Source organism: Diadema antillarum, unplaced genomic scaffold (genome assembly GCF_040938485.1).
Source record: "Diadema antillarum isolate AM-2024a unplaced genomic scaffold, OU_Dant_1.0 seq00000079_RagTag, whole genome shotgun sequence".
In the NCBI taxonomy this organism is placed as follows: Eukaryota; Metazoa; Echinodermata; class Echinoidea; order Diadematoida; family Diadematidae; genus Diadema; species Diadema antillarum.
Window position 1 is genome coordinate 2,303,426 of NW_027271172.1, and position 16,994 is coordinate 2,320,419.

Genomic DNA, 16,994 nt, shown 5'->3' on the forward strand with positions numbered 1-16,994 from the left:
CTTTTTGTTTGTTTTGAGGTGCAGGGTCACATTTATACTTTCAGTGCTTTTTATAATAACCTGTTATTTGAAACTGGGTATTTATGTGGACACATTTGGCATCTTTCAAGACATGATGTCAGACGATTTATCATTCTTCAATATGCCGAAATCGTTCTTAATAAGCCTATATCTCTACGTCTTAAAAGCAAAAAACAACAAAAAACAAAAATCTTTCTTGTAGTATTTCTGTTGCATTAATTGTTTGAAATGTTTATTTCTCTGTTTCCAAAATTCATTTCAGGGAATTCTGTTCTCACTTTGATTTTTGTTTCTACTTTGGCGACCATCAGGTACGTAATGTTTTTTTTTTTTTGTACGTTCTATTGTAATGATAACTTTAACTTGGTGATACATGAAAATAGTGATCAACTATGTCTGAAAGAGTTATTTGCGTACTATTTGTTTATTCATTTATTTATGTACTTATTTATTCATACATGTTTGAATCTTTTTCCTCTCTCCTATTCTTTTGGTAAAGTTTGTGGATCAATTATCTCAAACAGTATGTTGTCTTCTGACTTAAGACCCACAGCACTTATTTTCATGATTTTGGGATGGGGTCACCTTTTCCTCCTATGATCACTCAGACGTGAGTTCTGTTTGACGTCATATATTCGAAAATCACATCATTTTCTGTGTAAGAAATACGACATTGCATGTGATTGGGTTCTTGTACAAAATGCAAATGTGTGAAAAAATATACATACCTTAAATGAAAAGGTTTTGTCCGTCTTATCCGTTAGAGGTTGTTGGGGTAAACTATGACCCCCTTTTTAACTTGTTTTTTTTTCACAAATTCTAACTGCTTTAAGGTTTTGAATTATGCGATTTGTGTGATTTGACAGTTCGCTGATTCAGAAAGATAGATTTATTGTTATTAGATATCAGTATGAAATGCAAAAAAAAAAAAACCCTGTACACTATAAAAATTATTTTGAATCGATTGTGAATTGATCACGTTCGTTCAATTGTCAATTGAGCTTACCTTTGTTGATAATATCATGAGGCGCTTTCACATCAGCCCGATAAAAATCCAAGCTCGAGATATTTTTTAACTTCCCAAGTCAGAAAATAGCGCGCTATTTCGAAACATCGGGCTGATGTGACAACGCCTATTGAGAATTTCCCTGGTGGTCTTTTTTTTTTCTAAAAGATGTCCTTGTTGATTAAACAATGGTTAACTTACATTTTGTCTCAAAGGTTTTAACACATTATGGCTGACAATTCAAGCTCTCACGAGCGCTTCCTCTAACTTGTTTTAATAGATACCAAAACTAGGGGGCAGAATTATTGTGTCTAAGGTGTTGTTGAAGTTGAAACCTATATATAGGATTCGCTATAAGAACATTTTTGTAAAAGGTGTTGTCCATTTAACAGAACCATCGTTGTAATGCTTTTTTTTTCTTTATGAGTATTATAGGAAAAATATTTGAATCTGATTTAAATGATGCATAACTCAATTCTAATGGACTTTCCTAACCTATCAATGCATATTGGAAAGAAGCACAGACTCCGGAAAAGCGCGAACTGAAAAAAATGCTGTGAAGTACACACAGTCTGCTCATGCCCTTAATCATGCCGTGCCAGCTATGCAAAGAGAGTTAAAAACACAAAAAAAAAAAAACCAAAAAACGAAAAACAGGATGTAAACCACCGGAGTAGCAACAATGAAGGGATTATGTGATTAAACTTAATTGAGCATGCTTTATGAAAACATTCTGTCCACGATCAATCCCAAATTTCAAAGCAGTAACATTATCCTTTATAAAGTTATTAGAGTTGAAAGTGAAGGGTGTGTACAGTTGTGTTTGTAGGAAATGAAAAGGGGACTCTTTAAGACATATTTTATTGCACTACTCCACAAAAAGTATTTGAGAAAACAAAAATCAAGACACTATTTCATGTTCGTTTCATGATCCCAAAAGATTAGTATATCAATGAAGGAGAAGACTTGATCTTTCAGAATAAATGAAAAACTTAAGATTGCCGAGGTTGACCCGTTTCAAATATAGTTTAAGTCCCGACAAAATCATTGCGTGTGACTTACTGCTGATTTTGTTATGTACGGTCACATATACATGTATATCATATGCCTAATCACCACCAAAAGCGGATTAAACGGATCATACCATTTTACAGACTTGAAAAAGTTTAAAGTCTATATTCACGCTTTTTCTTCTACAGATGATATCCTAACCCATGGCAAAACAGAGTACGAGAGTGGTTTGAAAGAGATGAGAGGGGAAAAAAATGAGTTATGATCCCTCAACAGTATCAAGCGATTCATGACAAGATAAATCTGAGTATATTTATCAGCTTGGTCGGCAACAGGCCAACATGCTGCCTATAACAAAAATAAATAAAATATAATTATGAAGTTCATAATTCATTGTGAAAAGTAAGTGCTTAAAGAAAGAGAGAGAGAAAGAGAGATAGAGAGAAAGAGAGAGAGAGAGAGAGAGAAAGAGAGAGAAAGCATGACGCATGTAGAGAATTGCTTGAGCGAGACTATAGTAAATGTGAATAGAAACTACTTCTGATGTACAGCAATACACCGCGCGCAATACCGACATGCGAAGGCCTAATATTGTTTAAAAAAACATAAATAACTTAAGCCAATCGTTCCACTAATGGAACTTGTCCAGCGCTCTCGTTCGTAATAGAAAAGTGATAAGTAAGTAATCTCCATATTGCTCAGACAGTTGCTTTTATCGTATTTCATAAAACATGAAACTCTCACCGTTTTGTGTCATTCAATCTATTTTTACCCATCATTCCATCATTGATGTTTTTTACGACGGTGGTAGTGGCCACGTTGGGGGGGGGGGGGGGGGGGGGACGGAAATGGAGGGGTAGAATATGTGACCGTGCGTCACAAAACTGACAAAAAGTCGCACCACTTGAATTTACGTGAGGACTAAAAAAAGGTGAAATGGGCCAACGAGTCAATCTTGAGTTTTTCATGTTTTCTGAAAGAGCTGTCCTTTTTCTTCATTATTCTTCAGTTTGGAATCATAAAATGAATGGGAAAGTGTGTTTTCAGCGCTTTTTCTACAAACCTTTTTAGGGGGAAGAGTAAAAATGCATAATGATCAGGTATGTCTTAAAGGCCAATTTTTATTTCTTGAAATCCTCGGCACTCTCTTCACATTGTAGTCTTATAACTTTTGAAAGGATAACGCTACTACTTTCAAAGTTGGCATTAATCATGGACAGAATGTGCCAATAGAACATGCTCATTTTTTACGTTAATCTGATTATGCCTTCAATCATTTTTGTTGCTCTGATGTTGTACATCCTGTGTTTTGTCCCTTTCATGTTTAGACAAGTGCACATTTATTGGTAATATGTATAATGTATCCAGCGTAGAATAACAACAAATGTATGTGCATGCAGGCTCCCTTTATTTCGTTTGGTAGCCATATAGCTTCCCATGACAATGGTCATGGGTATGGTCAGGGAGTATCGACTTGAGGACTTGTCAGTCCAGAATGACCCCTCTAACCATGTGAGGGTTACATAATGAGAGATGAGTGTTTGATGTAAGAATTAGTTTGGTTACATGTAGCAGAACTGGACAAAGGACTGACTGTGGGAACTGTAAATACAGGAGTCTGAATTACTTGGGGAACAAAAGAAAGGATTAAGTATAAAGTTCATTGAGGATGAAGGGGTATATTGTGATGGCTGGCTTTTACATGGGGAGTTTGCCTGGGAGTTTAATGACATTGTTGATGAAAGGATATAAGAACTATAAAACTGTGGGAATTGTAAACATGATTTGGAGTGGGCTGTATCTCGAAATGAATTAATGGATAATATCCTATTTTCCATCTTACAATCGTATTACTAAAGACCACCCCCCCCCCCCCGTTTTTGGTCCGGGGTAATGTGCAGTGTAACTCTCAAGCAATGTACCGCATTTAAGCTAAAGCAATATGCTAAAGCAACATTTCAAAGTGAATAATGATTCTTAGAAATTCCTTGCTGATAATTCAGGTCACATTTGAAAGGCTTCTTCCTTTAATCTTGTCTAATTTACACTTCGAAGCAGTTTCTTTAAATTACCTCTACAACTGGCTACTACGTCCATGGATTCAAGAATCCAGTGATCTAAATTTATGCGGTGTTTGGGAATTCGGGCCAATGTGCTTCACTCCACCGTTAATCAGTTTCATTATGAGGATTGAATGATTTGATCCCATTTAGATTTGCAGACATTAAGGACATGTTTGAATCAATGTCACCTTTTCTCTTCAGGTAGTATGCATCATGAACCAGTTTCCACATTGTTTTTCGAATATTTAATAGGGTGACATGTGTTACATTTTTGTTTTCAATTGAAAGTGGTGGAGTGATTATTTGAAATTAGTGACAATGTTTGCTCTATTTAATCTTCTTTTTTCAGTACAATACAATCCGGCAGTGTGCCCCCACCTCACCAAAGCCCCATGCCCTTCTGTGCTGTCGGATAATGGCGCCGTTATTCAGTACATACCTAAACCCGTGAAGTCGCACGCTTACACTTTACAGCAGCTGCCACCAGGAATGAAACTTCCCGAAAACCCGACTGGATACATCTGCACGAGACCAGGTATAGTCCTTAAAGGGGTGACATACATGTAGTTTTGGTTAAGGTGAGATGTCAGCCCTTAACTTTTTACTACATACCTGGAGACCACATTATGAAATGTTAGAGACCATGCGATTGTTAAAGGAATTCAAAATGTATTTGATGGAAATTGGTTTTGGAATGGTTGAGACATCCCCAAACAGTGTAAAACAAAGCGTTCCTAATAGACGGTGGGTCTCGTTTTTTTCATTAGAATCGTTTTGTTTGCTTTGTTATCTTAGCCATTTCGAAACAAATTTTCAACAAATAAACCTTGAATTCCTTCATGTCCTCTGAGGATTTTATTATGCTCTTAAATATTTCACCACAGGTTTTTCATTGTCTAAAAAAAAATATCATCAAAAACTTAGAAAAACCTGAAGCTGTAATTATCTCAACCGAAAATGTACCAGTCCTTTAATCTGAAGTAGGATTTTTACATACTATCAGTGACTATGATGTGCTAAGTGTCGATCACTGTTCCAATGTGCGGCTTGGTACGATACCATATTATTATACAAGCTGTCTCTCTGTACTCTTTGGTATTTATCCAACAGCTCAAGATGATGTGATTGATGTGAAGTCAAATTATTTGTTTCCTCACAACTCATCGCACAGCTGTTGCTGAAGTTGTTGAGGAGGAAGAGTTTATATTAGAATAACATAATTTCACTTAAAAGACTAATGTACCGTTGTACTGACATACAACGTAAATGATGCATCTGCATAGGTACCTATGCAATTCAAGCTGTGCTTGTATAGGTTGCTCACATTTCATGTTTGTGAAATTGTCTTTTCTCTTCAATGATTACGACTTTAAGTCTTTTTTTTTACCAAATACTTTCATCTTATTGTAGTCAGTGGTGTTCAGTTTTTTTTAATTCTTTTTAAAGCACCAACTCGCTGTTTTTGTGGTTGTTTTTTTCTGTGTTTTTCTTGAGGAAAACGTGTTTGGTATGCAAAGTTAAGATTAAGAGTTTTATGTGTAGGTTAATTGGTGTTGTATCATATTCGTATTTATAAGGTAGGGCCTCATCCACGTCAAGGTCTGCTTTTGATGACGATCCCATGTATTGATTTCTTCTTTGTTCACATATAAATATAGAATGTCTTAACCTGCTGCTTTGTAATGTTATTACAGATTGTTGTTGTTATGAAATTGATTATTGTTATGTTGATTAAAATGTTATACGTTCCCTGTTTTGCATACTCTATATCACTTTGTTTTGATTTGTTATTTTACTTGGAGAGAGAAAATGCAGCTATAGAACCAAATCAAGACAAAAATATCTTGTCTGATGTTCTATGGATTGTATTGTTATGTTGTTTTATATCTGTATATTGTATCATCAAAATATTTGTGCTTGGGAGTTGGAACAATAAAAGCAAATAAAAAAAATCAAGTCAACTGCAAGACAATCAAGTAAAGAAATTTTAAAATGAAGTTGCCTTTGTAAAAATAATCAGAGGAATAATATATACTGTCCATGTTTACACATTTATCTTTTATACACTCTTGTGAAAACAGCCTGTCTGTCTGACCCGTGTCTTCATCAGTCCCAGTGTACTGAGACGGACGACGGTTTCAACTGCACGTGTCTCGATGGTTGGCAAGGCAAACGATGTGAAAAAGGTGGGAAACAGAATTTCTTTTTTGGTAAATTTAGTTAGTTATCTTCTTGTTAAATAACTTTATGCAGAAGATAACCTCATGTGGTAGATTCCGTTGTATTGATATTTTGATTCTGATTTTTTTTTTATTATAAAAGGTGTGACAGAAAGGGATGTCGCATTTATTTCATACTCCGTTAGTTTTGTTGTAATCATATACTAGTTTTAAATTGTAACCTACATAATATGGTCGAGGATTTCTTTCTTTAGTTTTCGTATCTATGTATATTTCATTTGAGATATTCTTTTGTGGGACTTCTGATCACTCCTCTCAGCTACTTTCATCGAAACTGTGAGGATCCTTGGAGGAAACAGGAATGAAGGGAGAATCGTCCTTGCACCTCGTTACACCCCAGACAAATTTAGACTTATACACCAACGTGGGTGGACGGCACTTGTATCTCGTCTGGTCTGCCAGTACCTCGGATTCCAGGGAGTTTACGGAACAGTTAATGGAAACTTTTACGGCGAATCATCACAGGATGTGTACGCCAAAGTGGGTGTGGTCAGTTGCCCAACAAATGCCGCAAATATCACTGACTGTTGGATGGACGAAGAGACAGATGATGGTGTAGACGCTACCATCGGCATTGTGTGTTGTTCAGGTGAGATGTTTCATATTTACGTATGACGGTTATGTTTGCGTGTTTGTTTGTCTGTTCTCATTTTCCATCTGCAGATATGGCTGGATAGCCCGTATGCAGCTGTAATATTTGGGCTTCCATGGTGTCCATGCAGTTGTATGAATTTGTGGCGGACCGTATATCCTATGAAATCATATATCCACACACGCACACATACCAATTGCATATGAAATCTTTTTTTTCTCTCTCTCTCTCCATATATAAACATTGTAATAATTATATATGGGCCGTGACGCGAGAAAAAGGCCCTGAGCCAGAAACGGCGCGAAAGTTTGACAAAGCAATACGCGCAAATAAAAAAAAAAAATCAACTAGCTAAATGCGTGCACATGCATAGACGCATACAAATTTGACAGGATTTGGACAAAACATGCTTTTTTGAATGTCGTAAAGGGGTTATTTAGGATTGGAATTTCAGAAAAAAAGGTTTGCATATCTAAATAAGTCAGACTTCCTTCTACAATGTGGAGGTGAAAACTCATTTTCGGTATTTAAAGCCCTCAGGTCCCTTTTCTCGCGCCATGGCCCATATATCATGTATATATGCGTTTATATGCATATAGTAGTATTTCCATTCATGTATAGTCACTTTGCATATTATACACACATGTATATATATATATATATATATATATATATATACACATTATGTATATATATATATTTTTTTTTTTTTTGAGAACTGAATTAACGGTAAGAATTTTCACATCTTATTTGCCCGTGTCATATTTTCCCTCAGAGAGTCCCAGTATGTCTCCTGGTAGTCCTCTTGGTCTCGAAAATGGCGCCATTCCAGACTCCAGCATCACCGCTTCATCCTGCCACAGGGATGGCCTTTGCACCCAACACGCTCGTCTCAACGGACCTCACGCGTGGAGTGCCTCATTGACTACCAGCGTCCTAAATCCGTTTTTGCAGGTTCAGTTCGGATCAAACTTTCTGGTGTCTGGTATCATCACACAGGGAAGGGCCTCATCTGACCAGTATGTCACGTCATACAAACTGTCCTCCAGCTTAGATAACGAGGTTTGGACTGAATATACGGATCCTTTCACGGCTTTTCGCAGCGTTAAGGTAAGTTTGATGTCTCTAAGACCAGCGCTTTTATGCTGAAAAAAAAGTTTCAATATGAAACACACACACAAAAAACCCCTAAACAAACAAACAAACAAAGAAACAAACAAACAAATGAAAGAAAATATAACCAGAGACTCAATGTGTAAAGCGAAATATCACAAAGTACACGAGCATGAACAAATTTATTTAATTTTCTGTTTTGGTATAAATCTCTTTTCCTTATTTGTACTACCGATACAAAGGACATGAAGAGGGATGATGAAGTTCTGACACAATTTTTCTTTTTTACGTACCACAGGATCCCACATTCTTCAGAAAGGGCTTTTGGCAGTGATTATCATGGTATCATGGGTTGATTTTGCGCGAAAATGTTATTTTTTTCCACTAAGTAGTTTAATTCCTTGACAGTCTCTATTGTGTGTTGGAATTTTTGAAATGCCGAACAGGAACTATACAAAATTAGACAAGTTTCCTTGACACTTTCCCACTGAAACACATTTTTTTTTTTTTTTTGGCAAAGCTAAATGGTTATTATTATAATCACTACACTATCATTACACTAAGAAAACATCAAGCAATTAACATGGTTTGACGAAAGAGCTGTAGGATTTTTTTTTCGTCAGTCATTGCTTCTAGTTGGTGATCAAATGACAACTACTAGACAATCTCAGTATATTTCTTTTTTCAATTTCAATTCAATTTAAGGTTGTTGTTTTTTTGACAAGAACATACAAGTTACTTTCTTTGGAATTAGAGAATAAGGTAAGAAAAACTATGTGAAATGAAAAGAGTATACTATGATTGTGGAAGATTTTAAAAGTTCTACATTGTCATGAAAATTGAAGTTATCAAAGCAAAGCAAACCATACACAAAGTGAAAAACAAAACAACTACAGGGACCCACTGAAAAGAGAAAGCTTGTGGGATGTTTGGCCCCTCCGAAAAAACACACCACCAACATAAGATAGATAGTTGAATCACAGACCCCCACCGAAAAAAAAAAAATGTCTGGAAGCCCAATGAAAAGACAGAGTCTGTAACAAACAGACACGCGCATACACACACGCGAATGAGAATGAAACGAGACTGGGACAACAATAAAGCCACTAGAGGAAAAAAAATAATGAGACTAGACAATTTATCGAGACAAGACTAATACAACAGTAAAATAACAGGATAGACAAGAGCGTTAAACAAAGACAGCGATCTTCGTCTAAAGTGTGTCGAAAAATTCAAGTGACGCGTGAAAAGGAAAACGATAACAGAAATAATTTCGGAAAAAACAAAACAAAACTTGGAGTGTCGAATCCTATGGCCAAATAGGTGTGTTAGTAAATTGTGGTAACACACCTTCCTCTACAGGGTAATAAAATAATATTTGCCAACAGACTAATAACCATTCAATTCTGTAGATTCATAGGATTGCAATACAGAAGATTGTTGTCTCCTTTAAAATGAATATTGGATCATGATTCAAGGAATACCTGAATTTGGTCTGGAATAGATAAGTGCATTTTAAGCTTATCAAATCGTTCGTAAAAAGGGTAAATGATATTCATTAGAACGTCCAGTTGGGTATTCATGGAATGATTGATCTTTTAGGAACATTATATAGTCGATGATAGACGGAAGTGAAGAGTTGCTTTGTCATACATGTACATACATTTCCCTAAAATGAATGAAAACAAATCACTAATTCATGACAGCGCATAAGAAGGAAGCAATATATTTGTACAAAACAGTATGGGAAATAGCAAATGACGTGGTGAGCTTTATTTTACAAGAGGGACACTCCATCCAAGCTATAGACTCCGGTAAGGTAAGGCAATAATAATGACGAGAATAACATAAGTAATGATTTTTGAGGGATTGTTGTCAATTTATAACGCCAATGTTATGGCAGCTTGTGTTGCAACTATAATGATCAATTATGTGATTTCCAAGAATAGTTTTTCATATAGAATTACTAAAAGGAATTTGAAATGTGATACTCTTTCTAAATTAGAATCATCCAAAACTATCATCTGTATTAACGTGTCAACAGTATTAGCAAAATCATATCTAGTTTTCTAAAAATTGGGCGATAACTTATTAGCTTTGACCCAATTTGGTACATTTTTGTAATGCAATGTCAACTTTTTGAACAAGAACATGAAGATCACTATGGGAAAAAAATTAAAATGTATAGAGGATCTTACTTCAGGTACCTGACAAAAATCATTGATATTAGGAGTAGATAACCCCCCTAAAAGACTTCTCTTTGGAAAGCCGCATTTAACTTCTCTGACTAATGATGAATTATTTCTCATTGTAACAGACTCTCTTCCTTAAAGCTAAATAAATCCTGCATCCCTATAAGGCCTTCTCAAGTATTCCTTGATGCAGTAATTTGTAGAATATCATCATAATTAATTTTATCGAAGACCTTGGTGAGAGGTCCAAGAAAATATTAGTCAAGTAATAGTATTCATCTACTGCATGAATAAGCCACTTCATCAACGGAATTTAAAACAGCATTCTCACAAGAACCAAACTGAAAATTAGTGAAAAAAATGTGTAGCTTCAAATTAAGTAATAATTCTCTTATAATTAATGATTTTTTTCTAAAACTTTGGACAGCAAGGATAATGGAATTAGACGATAATTACTGATTTCAAATTTATCGCCCTTCTTCAATACAGGAATCACTACAGGCGTTCTCATTTTATTAGGAAACACGCCATTAGCAACACTTGAATATATGGACAAGTGGAGCAGCAACTGAGGATATTACACCTTTGGAAATAAAATTGTCTATCTCATCATAACCATAACGTTCTTCATCCTTGAAAGAAGATACAGTATTAACAATCTCAGATCTATCAGTAGAAAAAAAAAAAGATTTGGGGAAACACTGACTTAGGAAATCAGTAAAATGATTCGTTGTGGCAGGGGTATTTTGAGCATAGCTTTAACCTTTTTTATCACGCCACTCTCTAGAAGTTTTGGGTTGCGGACATTCCTTTCTTTTCTTTTCTTTTTTAATTTCTTCGACGTCTGCATTTCCCTTCTCCATTAATCGTCGTTCCTTTCAACTGTAAAATTTCAAGTAAGAATTCATCTCTTATCAGCATCTGGTAATCTACACCCTACAAGCAATGCTTCTACAATTCTATGTTGATTTCTCATATTTCACATATTCGAATATTCATTCATATATATATATATATATATATATATGTATATATTGGATATGTTTATGGATTATTTATGTAAACCTGTTTTGAGAAATAAGAATTTAAAAAATGTGCATTATATGAATGGTTCATGAATTATTTCATCAGTTAGCATTATTTCAACAACATCTAAATTTTTGCCGGACACATTCAGGCATGTTTTAAACTTGTCAAGTATTTTTCATATCAAACCAATAGGTCAGTAATTGCTGTATGTAATTTCTGTTTTGCCTTTAGTACTTAAAATCTGTGTAAAAGTATTTTCACTATTATCAAGAGTATTTATTTTCAAATTGCTCCTTTTTGTGCTCATTTTCCAATTTCATTTTAATACAACCGTTTTTTCCTATAATGATTGAACGAAGATTGATTTTGAGTCCCACGGTAACCTAGTTGTCTCTAATCTAATCTAATCTAATCTCATCTGCTTTTTTTCGGGGGGGGGGAATTACATCACGCAGATGATGATTAAAGGATTCTCTAAATTAATTAAAAGACAAATGAATATCATCGCTTTCAAACAGTTTCTATCTGTCAACATTGTCAAGAGCCATGTCAAGGCTTCATGCACGTAAGGAAGATAAGGGAATAGCTTTAAAACAAAACTTGTCGGAAAACTGTGCACCTATCGCACATTCGAATTTATTACAGTTTGATATAATGGTAATTTTTCTAATATATTTATTATTCAAAATTTACGTTCTTGTTAACAGCTAGTTATTTCGACTTCGTCTCATTGTTTGCAGTTAACAGATACTTTTTTATAATAATTGTTTATAAATTGTTATTTGTTTGCTTTACTATAATGTTTTCCATAACTTTCTTGCCGTCCAAGATATTTCCGGCTAATTATGATATGACGAGTCAAGTAAGGCACTACTTCAGGAGAGCTTTGACAGCACAATACATTCGACTCTACCAAAATACTTACTACGTTCATGTGAGTCTCCGACTGGAGCTGATTGGCTATGGACCTTTGCAAGATGATATCGGTAGATATGCTTGATTTTTAGACATGTAAACACACACGCATATTAGTATATGCACGGTCCCAACTTTGTATCACGCTATGTTGACACCGCGAACAGGGCAACAATGTAAACACGCATAATGTGTGTATAAAATGCGTGTGTGTGTGTGTGTGTCCAAAGTGTGTGTATATCGATTTTAACAGAACCACTTCCTCCAGCTGGGCAGTCTGGCAACTTCCTGTAGTCTGTCAAACTGCGTGTAAATTGAAAAAAAGTAAATCGTTTTATACTGATTGACCGGAGAAGGCATGTCCGAATGTATTACACATGCTATTTGTTGGTATGATTGTAATGGGAATATCCTTTAAAAAAGTTTGCGAGAAGTGGTTCACTTTTCCTGTAGGGTGAAGACTTGTTAATAGTGAAAATGAAGGTAAACAGTAAGATACAATATTACTCACTTTCACACACAAGTACACTAATTCCATATTTTCTAAACTATTTGCTTTGATTGGGGACAGATATTTGAAATATATTGTATAGCTTATTTCGATTTTTTGCAGCATTTCATGTGCTTACTCTGGATTAAACTTAAAATCTTATTTTTCACTTTTTTTCACAGTGTATTGGTGTTTGCTTATGAGTCTTTGTGAGATGGTGTCTGTGTTGTGTTTGTTTGCTTCATTTTCTTTTTTTAATTTTATTCATACCGGTTCCCATGTTTTACCAACAAATGACATTGATTGATTGGTTTATTTTTCTTTTCTTTTCAACATAGTTTTAAAATCAAATTTCCTTTCGGCAATAATCAAAAGAAATATCGATTTGAATATAGATAACAATATGCATGAATCTTACATCAATTATATTACCCCAATCTATATCACAGGTAATAAAGACTGAAACCCTAAATTCGTTTTGATACGAGGCCATTCGCTATCTGTAAAGAAATTATAGATATAATGTGAAGCACAATGCCGACCACCTGAGAAAAGGAGAATGGTGAATTGACAATTCACATGAGCTAACAGTACACTGGTTAATGATTATTTATTCTAGCCGCCATTAATCACGAGAGCGAGCTCTGTCCACTCGATCGAGGCGTCCCTCTCGGGGTCGAAGATGGTCGGATTCCTGATGCCAGCATTTCGTCTTCGTCGTCGTTCAGCGACACTACCCTGCCGCAGTATGGCAGGCTGAACATAAAACATGTTTCGGGAATTACCTCGGCAGCTGCATGGACACCACATGATGATGATCACGACAGATGGCTGAAAGTAAGAACTGACCACTCCCTATTCTTTCACGAGACAAAAAAAAATGATAGCGGGTTTTCTTTGAACGTGCCTAGCATTTCGTATTTACAACTATCACATTTCATTCAATAGGTAATACGATCAAGAATATCAAACAACAAAATATTCTAAGCACGCATACAAACGCAAACACATACAAATACTCATGTTATACATAGTGGGCATTCACACATGGATAAAAAGATGTCAATCTCAGGTTATAATTTCATTGCATATGAATATTCAAAGAATCTGTAAGATGATTTTTGATCATCTGCAAAAAAAAAAAAAGGAAAAAAAAATCTGGAAACCCATCCAAGATTTTTTTTTTCGGTCCACTACACAATGTTGACATTTGAAGACCTGAATATAAGAACGACCCAAGTCCAATTTTTGGCCAAATTCAGCTTGACGTGGGAAATTGTAGCTTATGCATGGACTCATCTTGTGTATAAATGATAAATCCTAATTACCCCCTTAAGTGCCTGAAGTAAATGAGTTAAATCTTACATGAATGTAAGAATGAAGGACTTGGGTCATGCTTACATTCATATTATAGCGCCCTCTCTCGTCCTTCTCTCATCTCTATAGCAGAATATCAATTCAATTCAATTCAATTCAATTCAATTCTATTTCCATTTCCATTGAATAAACAGAAAAAATATATACAATACATTTACAGAACAAATTTATAACAATTTCAAAGAAAACGTACAAGTGGTCACGAGTAACAACAGAATTTCGTTTCTAAGGTATATACCTAATACAAAGATTATAATGGAAATGGAGGGTCCCACTTAAAAAGCAAAGCTTGTAGGGTATGGGACCCTCAAAAAATACGTACACAAAGTCAAAGAAACCAATGTCAACTGACATGAAATTATTAACAATATTATACAGGGCCTACTAAATGAAATTGGAAAAGGTGGATAATCCCTTTGATATAATGCAGAAACGGTTTAGTGATGAATAATCAAGACCTAACATTTATTTTCAGTCAATTTCAAATTCCTGTCGCAATTGTATTTGCCTGAGTTGTAATAATAATAATTGTAATGAAATTTTTATAGCACATATAACAAATGAATTTTCCCTATGCGCTTAACAATCTCATCTCAAAACACAATGTAATTAACAATGTTATTTGTTGTGCATTGCTTTGTTTGTGTTTTTGCACACACACACACACACACACACACACAACTATTACTTTAGATCGACCTGGGGGAAGAGTTCATGGTTACAGGCGTTGTTACTCAAGGCAGATCAAATACTGGACAATGGGCAACGTCCATGCACATCTCCACCTCCCTGGATGATACCAGTTGGGTTTTTGCAACCGACCCGCTATCCCGTGGACCCAAGGTAGAGCTATACGTTTCCGACTTGCACAATAACTAGTGCATGTGCCTTTTTTTTTTCTTTACACCGAAAATCATGCTTATGCAAAAAGAAAAATAATAATGAGATAAAGAAATACTGGAAAGAGGATAAACGATAATACGATATTAGCTGTCAAACCACACAACAATTTCAAAAAGCAGTATCTAATCTTACCAAGTATAATGCAAAGTTCAATTCAAGTTTACTTTTTTTTATCATATTTACATTTTCTCCATAATGAAATTAAATTGAACTGAAATGATATTACAAAGCGATTGACAGTAAAACAAAAATACTAAATACATACAACCAGATCTTTAAACTGAAGAAGAAAGAAGAAAGAAAAAACTTAACACAATTGTATAATGTGACCGTGCACCTCAAAACGAACATAAAGTCGCACACACTGATTTTGCGTGAGGACTGAAAATAAGTGAAATGGTTTAACCTAGCCGAACTTGACTTTTTCACATTTTCTGAAAGAGCGGGTCTTCTTTTACATTATGCTAAAATTTGGTATCATAAAACGGGCAGGAAAGTGTTTTTTTAGCAGTTTATCTCGAACATTTTTGGTAGAATAGTGTGATTAGGTGTGTCTTTAGAATCCCCTTTTCATTTCTGAAAAACCTTGTTCATACTCTTCACTTTCAACTTTAATAACTTTTAAAAGGATAGTGCTACTGCTTTGAAAGTTGGCGTTAATTATGGACAGAACATGTTGATGAGGCATGCTTAATTTCAGTTTAATGTGATAATCCCTTCATTGTTGTTACTCTGATGGTTTACTTCCTGTTTTTTTGTCCCATTCATCGCACAGCCAGCACGGTTTGGTAAAGATTAAGCGCTTGAATAGCAGGGCCTCTTTTCTCAGTTCACACTTTTCCTGAGTTTGTGCTTTCTTTCCAGTATTTAGATAGGTTAGGAGAATCCATTTGATTTGAGTTATACATCATTTTAAAGCTTAAAGTCTGCTCTTTCAGAATATGGTCTTAACTAAAAATTCATGTCTGGCGACTTTTTGTTTGTTTTGAGGTGCAGGGTCACATATGGTCATATCATCTGGATGTCACAAGTAAATACAATATATATATATATATATATATATATATATATACATATATCCTGGTCGCTGATGAAGAATGCGATGACTAACCTGTTTGGTGTCTTGTTTCTAAAACATGCGCTTAATTTCCTCGCCAGGATAAAGCGTTTTAATGCCATTTTAGGTTTTAATCTCATACATATATATATATATATATATATATATATATATGTATATATGGGGCCTACATAAAAGCTATAACGCTTGTAAAACTGTAGGTTCCCGAATTCATTGGCATGAAGTTATACCCAGAACGGATATGTTTATCTTGACCAACTACAATTATACCGGTACAAAAATCAGTATAAAGAATGAAGTGATGAACCTCATGAATATCGCTCAAACCAGATTGTACAGATCTCACCGTTTTTGAAAAACAATGTTATACGTTTAATAAAACAAAAGTGGGCAGAGAAGTCTCATGTGTCCTTGGGTAATGCATGCAAACCCCAGGTTTTCGCCCCATTATCTCTAGTGTAAGTTGTGGTCTGACTGTTTAGCTCAAGTTTGTTTTTCTTTGTGTGTGATATCATATCAGGTGTACCCAGCTAATTATGACACAGACTCCCACGTGACTTCATTACTACCTAAGCCGGTGAGGGCGCGTTACGTCAGGTTCCATCCAATCACGTTCAGGAACTATGCATCGATGAGAGTCGAAGTTCTAGGCCATGATATTTGAGGGCTTCTTTGTATAATCATCCATCTCGTGGATTATCTAATTTAATTTTATTTATTTGTATCATCTCCTTTGTTTATGTCCATACTCGTAATGTGTTGATATCTCAATCTGAAAACCTAGGATTCCATGGATATGGATTTTTTTTCCTTAAAGTTGAGTATAGATAAGTATTAGTTTGACGAGTATTTTTGATGAGTTTAGATGAGTATAGACTTGGAATAATTATGTTTTCTCCCCCAATAATGATCGTTGATTATGAAATTGCATTTTTTTTTTTGCTGTTTTGAATTATCAGATCAT

The 16,994-nt window shown here is 35.0% G+C and overlaps 1 protein-coding gene across 1 annotated transcript; it reads left to right on the plus strand.

Annotated features, from left to right (window-relative positions):
- Positions 1-3,487: 3,487 nt before the first annotated feature.
- Positions 3,488-16,694, plus strand: LOC139726085 (lactadherin-like). The gene is made up of 8 exons (XM_071637167.1): positions 3,488-3,491; positions 4,451-4,636; positions 6,183-6,287; positions 6,601-6,930; positions 7,709-8,043; positions 12,097-12,253; positions 13,292-13,509; positions 16,551-16,694. Exons 1-8 carry the CDS (start codon positions 3,488-3,490, stop codon positions 16,692-16,694), a joined length of 1,479 nt encoding a protein of 492 aa, XP_071493268.1.
- Positions 16,695-16,994: the final 300 nt, after the last annotated feature.

Excerpts from the sequence above, each read along its gene's own strand:
- LOC139726085 (XM_071637167.1), top strand. Across the intron at positions 8,044-12,096 it reads CGGCTTTTCGCAGCGTTAAG|ATATTTCCGGCTAATTATGA; the intron begins GTAAGTTTGATG and ends TTGCCGTCCAAG. Across the intron at positions 12,254-13,291 it reads ACCTTTGCAAGATGATATCG|CCGCCATTAATCACGAGAGC; the intron begins GTAGATATGCTT and ends TATTTATTCTAG.